Source organism: Pelobates fuscus, chromosome 10 (assembly GCF_036172605.1).
Source record: "Pelobates fuscus isolate aPelFus1 chromosome 10, aPelFus1.pri, whole genome shotgun sequence".
Taxonomy (NCBI): Eukaryota; Metazoa; Chordata; class Amphibia; order Anura; family Pelobatidae; genus Pelobates; species Pelobates fuscus.
This window is the reverse complement of record NC_086326.1, coordinates 138725861-138738595: the sequence shown is the minus strand read 5'-3', so window position 1 is coordinate 138738595 and position 12735 is coordinate 138725861. Positions and strand designations below refer to the sequence as shown.

General features: G+C 38.7%; 1 protein-coding gene across 2 annotated transcripts; it reads right to left on the bottom strand.

Moving 5' to 3' along the window:
- Positions 1-3001: 3001 nt before the first annotated feature.
- Positions 3002-12225, bottom strand: LOC134575418 (uncharacterized protein DDB_G0290685-like). Of its 2 annotated transcripts, XM_063434724.1 has the most exons (4): positions 12108-12225; positions 6215-7375; positions 5216-6148; positions 3002-3293 (listed from the first exon to the last, which is right to left on the bottom strand). In XM_063434724.1, the coding sequence occupies exons 1-4, from the start codon at positions 12175-12177 to the stop codon at positions 3235-3237; spliced, it is 2223 nt and encodes a 740-aa protein (XP_063290794.1). In that variant the 5' UTR covers positions 12178-12225; the 3' UTR covers positions 3002-3234. The 2 variants fall into 2 exon arrangements, with proteins under 2 accessions (XP_063290794.1, XP_063290793.1); XM_063434723.1 differs by having other exon boundaries at positions 5216-7375.
- Positions 12226-12735: the final 510 nt, after the last annotated feature.

The window sequence follows — 12735 nt, the reverse complement described above, 5'->3', positions numbered from 1 at the left end:
GTAAGCACTGCAACTTACATGCAAAACTAGCAAAACTAAGAACAAATAGAAAAATGAAGACTACAGAATAATACAAGCACTATCCCATTGGGGGTTCTTCATTGATGATGTAATAATACCAAGAGGCCTGTATCTCATTGTAAAATGACAATTTCTCATTCATAGATAAAATATAATTTTGAATTTCTGCAGTGTCATGATCTATACATCAAACTCAGTTAATTAAGCTTAAGTGTTTGGTGCTACTGCTTAGTGTGTATCTTTAACGTTTTGATAACACCTCTCTAGAGGTAGAAACTCTAATGAACAAACTTGAGTACTTACCATATAAGGCCCCTATCACTCAACTGATACTAGCAAAAGTAGTGTTGGTAATATGCTGTATCATAGTAGGATGGTGAACACATAAACATCATTAATGGCTCATCTGCCATTGGCATTTCGATCAATGTAATTTTGCCATTGACATCCAACTACAGACTAACGATTACATTCCCTGTATTGTCAAAAATCCTACAAAAATGTGTCCATAGGTAGTTTATTAGGTGTTACTAATAGTCACATTTTCTGACTCCATTACCTTCTGGATTTCATTTTAACAACTAAACAGTTCATGCAAGTGTGTAATTACATCTCGAGTGGCATGGAGTAAGCCGGGACCTTACTGGATTGCTCCTTGATTTTACCAAGGCATTTCAAATGAGCAAACATGAGAAAATAAACTAAAAATGAAGGTATAGGTGATAAGCCACTAAACTAGTTTGACCATGCTAGCCTGACGCAGGCTATAGAGCCCATTTTATTGATAGAAAACACTAAAACAGTTATACCTCCCAATCATCGTGTATCTGGTGGAGGTGGTGCCGGAGAGAAACTTACAGGATATAGCTATCAGAAAACACATACGCTATGCTAATCTCTCGCTTTCATCATTCAAGTAAATCCATACCCTCTAACAGCAGTGTCCAGTGAAGCATGGTTTCAGAGGGCAGGGTAAAAGGGTGGGCCACTGATGTGAATCACGTAACCAGAACCGCCCAAAGGGACAAACATGCCCAAAAACGGGGCGTGTCTGCACAAAGAATTAGATGGTTAGCCTGTCATGAATGCACATCAGGCTGCCTGCCAATCATGCAAGATGACCAACCAAGGGCATACTGTGCAGACAGCACCCTGAGCTTGGCATAAATGCGTCTAATGATGCGCTAGTTCTACGCTTTCTAAGGACCGTCCCCTAGCACTCGCTGGTCCACTCCTCTCCTAACCTTCTTACTAGCACGCAGAATGTTCTGTTATACAGTCTGGGACAGAGAAAATGAGGTAGTACTAAGTGTAGAAGAACATGCCACGGTTTTAGAGAGACTGAAGCAGCAAGAGTATGTGCATAGCGCACAAAGTCAGCTTTACCTTAACTCATTTCATTGTCAGCCAGTTCACACCAGCGTTGTGTCCATACATCCCTCTTAAGTTTCCATACGTAAGCAAGAGCAGGTGAAGAGTAATTATTTTTTTTAATCAATGCGCCTATTCCGTAGACATGGACCTAGAGCAGAAGCTCGATCAGCCCCTATGTTAATCCGACCCTGGCAGCCTTATTTGTGTCCATTGCCAGCAGTATCTCCCACATACTCAAAGTTACACGTGGGCACAGTAATTCCAAGATCTCATAATTCATTTCTGCAAATAAATGCTGTGCCCAAGAGGGGACTCTCTAGCAATTTCTTTAGTCTTCACATTTGTCATAGACCTTTGTAAGGTAAGATCCCCATGTTCAGTTAGCAGTGGCAGTAGACTATGCTGCTCTGATCTCCTTTTATGTTTTATCATTCTTAGTCCTGACCAATGCATTATAACATATTCTGTTATCCTCCCTGAATTAGACCCAGATTGCACATTTGCCAGGTTTATCACCCGAACCCCACTTTTTGATTACTATGTATCCTTCCTGCAGTTTGCAATGACTTTGGTCCTGTTTACATATTATCTGTGTCACTCATCTCCTGATGCTGGCACTGGCTTTGCCATTTGCTGTATGGATCACTGCCAATTAGACCATCAAGCCACAACAACAACTGAACCAAAAGGTTGAACCCGAGGGGCAACTGGATGGAAGGTGAATACGTTTATTCTGGTCTGACGTGATGTGTTCTTTTCCCTGACACATGACGGGTCCACTGTCCTCTTACCGTGAAATATAATAACCTTTCAGAAACAGCTGCAAAGGTGAGTGATACTTTTGATATCTCCATATATGCCCGGCATACAACACATTAGACTTACCACTTTTATATTTGAGGTTTTCACAGTAACTTGGTGGAACTAGCAGACTTTAAAACATGCTAAATAATTGATGTCAGGATTCTAATTGCAGAAATCAAACTGAAATCAAATCAAAAAAGTTTTCTAAGTGCATTGTGGGGGCTATTAATTCCAATTAATACTTTTAGCCATTTATTGTCTTTTCATTTAATATAGGGATGTTTAGCAGGTACACCCTGTTATGTAGACACTGCTATTTCATGATCAAAATGAACAAAATGAATCAGGCATTTCTAAGCAAAAGGTATATATACTCTTTATTAATGAGTTTTTATCAAGCAATGTTTTGTTCATTACCTGAAGACCTTAGCTTTAGCTAGCTGCCTGCGTCGAAATCAGATGTAAATATCATTGAACCTTCATTGCATGTTAGTATGCATTATATGTCCACTCAGTTCACCCCTAAAAATGAATACTTTTATATCTAGTTATGCATAATTCACTAGACATATCTAGAAAGTTTTATTGATATTTTACTTTAGCACTGGCATAAAAAATGTTTTTTTTGTTTTATAATGTTTGTTAACGTATAGTTGTCTTTATAGTACAGTTAACATATAGTTGCCTTGATGGCAGTCAAGCATATGAAACTGGCAATCAGAATTGGACAACGTGCTGATTTTAGAAGCCATTTTATACATAACAATAATTTTATAAATTGCATAAAAAAAAATAAAAATGATTTCACTCGAGTAATGTTTGATGCAATAGATTTGACAGACAAACAGCACTAAAATACTTTAAGAGGAAAGCACTATATACAAATATTATCATTAATATCATAAAGAGAGTACCGTATATTGTTTGGAGGAAGAAATTTTTTAAAATAATTTTAATATAGAACATACCAGGGTATATTACTGGAGATATATATGCAGGGCATTAGGTCATAATTGTAAAGAAATCAATACAGAATTAAAAAAAGTATTTATTTCCATGTTTAATCCCTTCAGAGGTACGATCTGTAGTAAGGCCTGGAAAAACATAAATAAATGAATAAACAAACAATATAAAACAACCTTCTTTAATTCATACCTAAACAGTGAGTTCTAATATTTTACACACAGATATGTTTAATAGCAATCAATGTTTTTTTTTTACATTTGTCTGCTGATTTTTATTTTATTTTAAGTCTGCTATGTCTTTAAGGAGATATTCTAGTTTCCTGCTGTTACCTGTTTTGTTTTTTTAACAGCTAATTCATTTTTTATTTTTTTTTATCGTGTCAAGTTGCAATGTATCCCTCCTGTCGCTGTTAATGCACAGAACCACCAATGGGATGACAGTGATGTATTGGCAGCCTCCTGACTCTGGGCCACACCATACCAATAGGTGGTGAGACTTGAGGTAGGTATGGAAAAAAGACAGGGATGGACTGTCTATGTTTGTCCTGGGGCCATTTTCATGTCCAGTAAACACATCCATATTCATAATTATATATATATTTTGGATAAGCTCTTCAAATTATTTCTTATTATTTTATTAGCTTGTACAACAACATAATATTTTTTTTAAATATTTTAATGTATTTATATTGTTTTACATATATATTTATATATTCTTATATATATAATATTTGTTAATATTTTAATGTTTTTAAAAAATTTTTTTTTAAAGTTTATTCAAAAGTATTAACTCATTTGAAACGCTTTTCCAAAATATTAAATAATGTCCTTAGGCATCAATTTAATATTTTTGGATAAGCTTTTATATTATTTTATGTTTTTGGATAAAGTTTTAATGTGATTCAATATGTTACTTTTTTTTATATATTTTAAAAAAATATTATATATTGATATATTTGTTTATATATAATATATTTTTTGATACTTTAATATTTTGAGAAATCATTTTAAAAGTTTATCCAAAAATAGACCAAAAAAAGAAATCTTGAAGCACGAGCCCTGCATTGAAAAAGTGCTGAGTCTGAGTCTTTAGTGTGTTTGCCAGTCCCCCACAAATCTTGACTCAGTAAATTAACCCTTGTCTGTATTTGTTTGTTTGCACATGTTATGAAGGTATGTTTCTGAGTGAATGTTTGAGTATGTGTATTATTGGAGTGAGTGTGGGTACATACTTGTATCTAGGATGAAAGTGTTAATCTGTGTTAATTCAGGGTTGTATTTGTGTGCAGTGTATGTGTGTTTGAATGCTGGGGTGTATACATGTGGAGTGTGAGAATGCAGGTGTATGAGAATGCAGGGATGTGGGTTTTTTTCAGCAGAGTTAATGGGTATGTAGTTGTAGGGATACATTTGAAGCTGTGTGAAGACAAACAAAAATTGTGTGTCAGTGTGATGAAATGATGCATAGTGTCAGTAGGTTACATAGCTGAAGAGAAACATGTGTCCATCAAGTTAATCGTGTGTGTGTGTGTGTGTGTGTGAACCAGAGGTATAGTTACCTCTTCCACCCACCTTTATTTTTCTGTTTCACCTTTGTATTTTTCACTATGCATCTCATACTCCTTTATGTATCTCACCCACTTTTTGTCTCACTCAGTATCTCACCCCACACTTGTGTCTCGCCCTGTAGCTTGCCACTTGTGTCTCTCCACAGTGTATCTCCATGAATTTTACCACCATGTGTCTCTCTCTGTATCTCACACCCAAAGTGTATATCCCTGTATCTCACCTGCATGTGTCTCTCTCTGTATCATAACGCCTATTTGTCTCTTCCCCTCTGTACCACTTGTATCCTTTAAACAAGTTAATCTCCTTCTATCTCATTTCTCCCTTTGAAGTGTCTCCATCTATCTTTGACTTGTCTCCTGTGTTCAGCGGGCAGGGAGGCAGATTCTTTTCTGACCAGACTGCTTTCTAGTCCCCACTTGGGTTCAGTTTGTGAATGTGGTGAGGATATGATATAAGTGCTCGTTGTTCATGTTGTCAGTTACCTTGGTTTTGGTGCTGGGAATGTCCTTTTTGATCCTGGTTGTGCTCCTGTGATTGTTGCTGGTTACCTTTGTTTTGGTGCTGGGAATGTCCTTTTTGATCCTGGTTGGGTTCCTGAGTAGGCTCTTCGCTACCTTGGTTTTGGTTCTGGAAATATTCTTTTTGATCCTGACTATGCTCTTGAGGGTGTTGATCACCTTTGTTTTGGTCTTGGGAGCGCTCTCTTGGATCCTGTTTGTGACCCTGTGACTGTTGTTGGTTACTTTTGCTTGGGTCTTGAGTTTTTGCTTGTTCTTTTTGATTCTGGTTATGTTCCTGGGGTTGTTGCTGGATACCTTTGTTTTGGTCTTGAGAGCGGTCTTTTTGATCCTGGTTGTGACCCTGTGACTGTTGTTGGTGACCTTTGCTTGGGTCTTGAGTTTTTGCTTGTTCTTTTTGATTCTGGTTATGTTCCTGGGGTTGTTGCTGGATACCTTTGTTTTGGTCTTGAGAGCGGTCTTTTTGATCCTGGTTGTGACCCTGTGACTGTCGTTGGTAACCTTTGCTTGGGTCTTGAGTTTCTGCTTGTTCTTTTTGATTCTGGTTATGTTCCTGGGGTTGTTGCTGGATACCTTTGTTTTGATATTGGCTATGTTCTTTTTGATCATTTCTGTGTTCCTGGGAATATTGTCGGTTATCCTTATTTTGCTCCTGTGAATGTTGTTTTTGACTCTGGTTGTGTCCCTGTGAGTGTAAAGTGTCTTTGTTTTGTTCCTGAGAATGTCCTCTTTGATCCTGTCTGTGTTCCTGGTAATGTTGTTGGCTACCCTTGCTTTGATTCTGGGAATTTTCTTTTAGATCCTGGTTGTGCTCTTGGGGGTGTTGATTATCTTTGTTTTGGTCCTGGAATTTTTCTTTTTGATCCTTGTTGTTCTCCTGATGATGTTGTTGGTTACCTTGGTTTTGGTTCTGAGAATGTACTTTTTGATCCTGGTTGTACTTCTGATTCTGTGGTTGGTTACTATTATTTTGTTCTTGGTTACGTTCTTTTTTATCCATTTTGTGTTCCAGGGGATGTTGTTGATTATCCTTACTTTGATCCTGTGAATGTTGGTTTTGACTCTGGTTGTGCTCATGGAATTGCTGGCTATCTGTGTTTTGTTGCCGTGAATGTTGTTTTTGATCTTGTCTATGCTCTTGGGAATGTTGTTGGTTTTGGGACTGTTCCTTTTGCTCTTGGTTGTCCTCCTGACGATGTTGTTGCTTATCTTGGTTTTGGTTCTTGGAATGTTCTTTTTGATCCTGGTTGTGCTCCTGATGCTGTTGTTGGTTACCATTGTTTTGATCTGGGTTATGCTCTTTTTGATCCTTTTTGTTTTCCTGGGAATGTTGTTGATTATCTGTATGTTGGCCCTGTGAATGTTGTTTTTGACTCTGGTTGTGCTCCTGGGATTGTTGGTTATCTTTTTTTTCTGCCAGAGAATGTTCTTTTTGATCTTGTCTATGCTCCTGTGAATATTGTTGGTTACCCTTGTTTTGGTTCTGGAACTGTTCTTTTTGACCCTGGTTGTGCTCTTGTGGGTGTTGAGTACCTTTGTTTTTGTCCTGGAAACTGTCTTTTTGATCCTGGTAGTGACCCTGGAACTTTTGTTGGTTGTCCTTGCTTTGGTCTTGGAAATGCTTTTCTTGATTTTTGTTGGGTATCTGGGATTGTTGCTGGTCACCTTTATTTTGGTTATGTTCTTTTTTAACTTCTCTGTGTTCCTGGGAATGCTGTTGGTAATGCTTATTTGGGTCCTGTGAATGTTCTTTTTGATCATGGCTGTGCTCGTGTTTTTGGTTACCTTTGCTTCGGTCTTGCTCATGATGGTGCTGTTGGTCACCTTTGTTTAGATCTCGGTTATGTGCTTTTTGATCCTTGCTTTGTTCCTGAAGAGGTTGTTGGTTGCCCTTGTTTTGTTCCTGTGAACGTTCTTTATTATCCTGGTTGTGCCTCAATTCCTGCGGTTGTTCTTGGTTAGTTTTCTTGTTTTCTTGTGGTTCCTTATGATTGTCTTGGGTATCTCTGCGTTCCTCAGCGTAGTGTTGGCCAGATTTTGTACGCTCTTCAGAGTGTTTATTTTCTTGATGGCCTTTACTGTGTTCTTGATGACTCTTTTCAGCCTCTTGTTGCTGAGAAGTGTCTGTTTTTTTAGCGTATACAAAAAAAAAAATATTTAGCATACTCATTATAAATCTCGGTACACATATTTTAACTTTTACACCATGACTGCCAAATATATCTAGCTGTTGCTCAGCTACGCCTAACTTAGGCTTCAAGTTACTTAGATTGTAAGCTCAGAGACAGAGCCCTCTACCTTTTATATTGGTCTGTATGTACTGTATTGTCTTTTTCACAGTTGTACAGCGCTGTGGAATATGCCAGTAATAATAATAATATGTTGGATAAGCTTTTTTAAATTATCATAAAAATAATTAAACTGAGGCCGTAAAGGGACACTATAGGCACACAGACAACATTATGTTATGAAATTTACTTAGAGTAGTGTCCTTATCACCTTAACCCTGCAGGTGAAAACATTGCAGTTTTAGAGAAACTATGACGATTTTATCTTCAGCATCAGCTGTGTATTCCTAACACGATAGTGTTTCTTTACAGATATGTTCTATTTTACAGGTAGTGCAAGCTTCTCTTTAAAAAATATACACTGTGATAATAATTATTAAAGTGGAACTGTCACTTGTGGGGTTATTAACTTCAAGAGGACATGTCCACTCTCATGGCTGCACGCAGAGCGGAAGGGAAAGGTAGATTTTCAGATCTGGTTCTTTCTGTCCACAGCACATGTTCCTCCATGACTATGTCTTCGTCTCCTGGCAGCTTAATATGCCAGAAAACATGGAAAATGTTGATCTTTTTATCACGTGCAAGGCATTCATCCCAACAGTCATTGGCTTATCAGGACAGTCATGATTTTGTGTGTAATATAGCTCATTGAAGGAGGGAAGGCAGGAATGCGCTAGATTAGGGCACCTCCAATTTATGTTAGCTCTGTGACCTAAACAGAAGCATAATAAATCATAACTGGGTGTTTAAGTGACAGCCAGGATGGTGTTTCTCAACCCAGTAATAAAAGCGATCATTTCTATTGAACTCTGCACTTTTATAAACTGTTAAGGGAAGTAACAGACAGCAAGATTAAGTGCTTTATATGTCCACAGCTGTCCTTTAATTATATCAGTAATCCCTCAAGAGATGCTATAAGGCATGAAAACAACATTAGCTTAATGAAACAGTGTTGGTGTATATATCATGCCCTTGTAGTCTCTTTTGCTCAATTCTCTGTCATGTAGGAGTTAAATAACTTTTGTTTCTGTTTATGCAGCTCTAATCACCCAATGTCAGTGACTAACCGCCTGAATGAAAAAATTCTAGATTAAACAGATTGTGCAGTACAGGCACGGCCGTCTTTAAAGCGGGGCAAACGGGGCAGCTGCCCTGGGCCCACTTACTCCTGGGGGACCCAAAGCAGCTACCCCGTGGGCCCCGCTGTCCGTAAAAGAAATTGTTATTTGCCCCATGGGCCCGCCGGTGCTGCAGCTGCATCAGGAGGCCACACACTAAGAGGGCCCGGTTGGGAGCTGTGGCCCTTTAACAGCACGACCGGGCCCCTTGTTTTACTGCAGCAGGCTGGAAGGAAGTGACTGCCGTGAGTCACTTCCTCCCAGATAGAGTTACCCACCTCCTCCTACTCACTTGCTGCTAACCTGAGTCTGCAAACTAATACTCTTAAAAATATATTTCACATACATTACACCTACACACACACGCTCCTATACATATGGGTTAGAGCACAGTTTTTTACCCATCCTGGTTGTATATCTGAACGTTATAAAGTGTACATGCTACGTAGTTTGGAGGGTGTGAAGACTTGGGCTACAAAAATCACATTGCAATGTATTGAGATTTTTTTTTATACAGTGATCTGCTTCTCTGTGTGTTCGTTATATAAAGTGCTTTGCATATGCATATGCATGTGATGATGGCTTTACATATAGCTTTAATGACCAGTTGTTATACGTATTTATAGATCGTTTACAAATGCCTGCAATATCAGGTTAATTCTTATGCCTGTATCCATTTTAAATCCAGAGGGGAATTGCTTTCATGCATGCCAATGTCCATTTTATGTTTGCATAAGGTTTTATAGATGCTCCAATAGCTTCATGATGTAATTATTTTGCATAATCACATTATGTCCTTTTATGTTATGGGTGAAATTACTGTCATTAAAACCTCCAGCTACATTTCAGCACTGCCCTGTGCCCCATTATATCTATTCCTCATTTTACACAGCTGGACTGTGTCTGTGTCTGTCAGGGTTTCTGTGTGTGTATGTCACCATTTCTGTGTGTATGTCTGTCAGTGTGTCAGTATGTCTGTCAGTGTGTCTGTGTGTGCCTTAGGTTGTGTGTGAGTATGTCTGTCAAGGTGTCTGTGTGTGTGTGTGTCACTATTTCTGTGTGTGTGTGTGTGTGTGTGTGTGTGTCAGGGTGTCTGTGTGTCTTAGTATGTCTGTCAGTGTCAGTATATCTGTGTGTGTCTTAGTATGTGTGTCAGTATGTCTGTCAAGGTGTCTGTGTGTGTGTGTCAGGGTGTCTGTGTGTGTCAGTATATCTGTATGTGTCTTTAGTATGTGTGTGAGTATGTCTGTCAGGGTGTCTGTGTGTGTGTGTGTGTGTGTCAGTATGTCTGTCAATGTGTCAGTATGTGTATCTTAGTATGTCTGTGTGTGTCAGTATGTCTGTCAGGGTGTTTGTGTGTGTGTGTGTGTGTCACTATGTATGTGTGTCTGTATGTGTGCGTGTCAGTATGTCTGTCTGTGCATATCAGTTTGTCTGTCAGTGTGCGTGTCAGTTTGTCTGTCAGTATGTCAGTGGGTCAGTATGTCTGTCAGTGTGTAGAAATGTAAACTTTGCATGTGTGTCAGTATGTCTGTGTGTCTCTTAGTATGTCTGTGTGTCTCTTAGTATGTCTGTGTATGTGTGTGAATATGTCTGTCAGGGTGTCTGTGTGTGTGTGTCACTATTTCTGTGTGTGTATCAGTATGTCTGTCAGTGTGTGTCACTATGTCAGTGTGTCAGTATGTCTGCCAGTGTGTATCTCTGTTGTCAGTATGTATATCTGTGTGTGTATATATCTGCATCTGTATTTAGTATATCTATGTTTCTCTATGTGGTCTGTGTGTATCTGCATGTGTGTCAGGTTGTGTATCTGCGTATCTGTATGTGTGTCAGGGTGTGTATCTGTATGTTATCATTGTATGTATTTGTGTATCTGTATGTTGTCGGTGTGTGTACCTGCGTGTGTATATCTGTATGTGCATCTGTATATAGTCAGTATTGTTATCTGTGTATCTTCATGTGTGTCAGTATATGCATCAGTGTGTCTGAGCATCCATATGTGTCAGTGTTTGTATATATGTCTCTCTGTGTGTGTCAGGTTGTGTATCTGTGTGTCAGTATGTGTTAGTGTGTGTATCTGTGTCAGTCTGTATCTGCATGTGTGTGAGTGTCAGTGTTTATATCTGTGTGTCTGCATGTGTTTCAGTGTGTGTGTATGTGTATCACAGTGTGTGTATATGTGTATGTGTATCACAGTGTGTGTGTGTGTGTGGCAGTGTATGTGTACATGTGCATACATCTCATCATTCAAATCGCCAACACTACACACAAGTACACCCCTGCATTCAACCTTCAACACTACATACAAACACAGTCCTGCATGGAAACATCAACAATACATACAAACACATCTTTGTGTTAAACACCAAAAATATATATAAACACATCCCAGCATTAAAAAGCAAAAACAAAAAAAACTACACATAGATGCATGCTTGCATTCAAACACCAACACCACCTCCAAACACACCCCTACATTTACACAAACATACTCCATACAAAAACATGCTTCCATTCAAACACACAAACATACCTCTAAATACAACTCTGAAAGCATGAGAAAATGGTTCCGCTACTGTGTTGGGAAGTGGAGAGCGTGATTGCATGTCAGGGAGTGGGAGTCAGGGGGCCCCATCAAATGCTTGCCCAGGGCCCAATCAATATTAAAGACGGCCCTGAGTACAGGTACCTAAAATAACTAGGTTAGGTGTCAGGAAGTGTATGGGAAGCTGTGCAAGTCACATGCAAGGAGATGTAACTACGGCTGCATAAACAAAGTAATTTGACTCCTATAATATGGCAAATAATTGAGCAGAGAGATTACAGGGGCATGACCTAAACAAAAACTGCTTCATTAAACATGCCGGAGCATTGCCATGGCTCACAAGAGGAGAGGATTGTGCTGGAGGGGAAGACCAGACTCCTGGGCCTTCTCTTCACAGAGGACTGCAGAGGACTTGAACTGCAAATATATATATAGAGAGAGAGAGAGGTACTCACCATATATATGCACACAGGCGGCCCTGGCCCCAAAGCAGGCTGGGTAAAGTGTACAGGATTGGCAAAATGCTGCCCTTATCAAAGAGCTGCCTGGAGCCATGGCCCCATTGTAATCTATGGGCGGGCTGGCCCTGTCTTGGATAAACACCCAACAACCAATCCTTTCTTATTTACAGCCCAACTCATAACATAACGTACATTCTTGGAGCAAAAAGGAAACCTTTGGCATAACTAGCTGTAATACCCTCTATACATTGCCCCTAACACGGCTGGATGCTAAAGTGGTTGGTAGATAATAATAATAATAATAATAATAATAATCTGTGTTAAACAGCGGTAGTCAACATTTTAATGTGACACTCCCATTCTGTAATGGGGCTTAAAACAAAGATAGTATTCCACTAAAATCATGCAATTTAAGATGGTTATGGAACAAGTCCTCATTCTTACTTTGCTTGCAGGATTCCTCTGTGCTTAAAGCTTCTTCACTATACGTGTGGGTATCCCTCGATCCAGACATGGTGTTCTACGATGATGGTAGCTTGAGTAGAGGTTAAAATAATGTAAAATGAGCTCGGCGAAATGTGCCCGAACCCTTCCCGCAGACATTTATATACAGCAAATCCTGATTCACACGCTGTAGAGGTGACATCAAAGTTTACATCAAAGGTAGGAGCTTTTTAAAAATAATTATCATTTTTAGAACCCTACCAAATGACACTAGGGAATACTTAAAGAATTTTATTGGTTTTCCTAAAACCTTTTCAGCCATATGTCATTACATAACACGTTTAATAAGCTCAGACTTCATTATATGTCTCTGAGAAAAACAGTAGGAGATGCTCATTGTTTAAGGTTCATATTATGATGCTCACCTGGAATTATTTTTACAATATTTAAACAGCTTTTATTTATCTAATGCTTTGCATGTCTGAATTGTCAAGTAATGTGAATTCTCTAACCAGTTTGTTCCTATAGAAAATTAACATGAGCATTAACGTCTTTGAAAACATAAACACATTATAAAATGACCTTGTCATCGAAGGTATCAAGACTGCATGGAAAATGAATGGAGAAA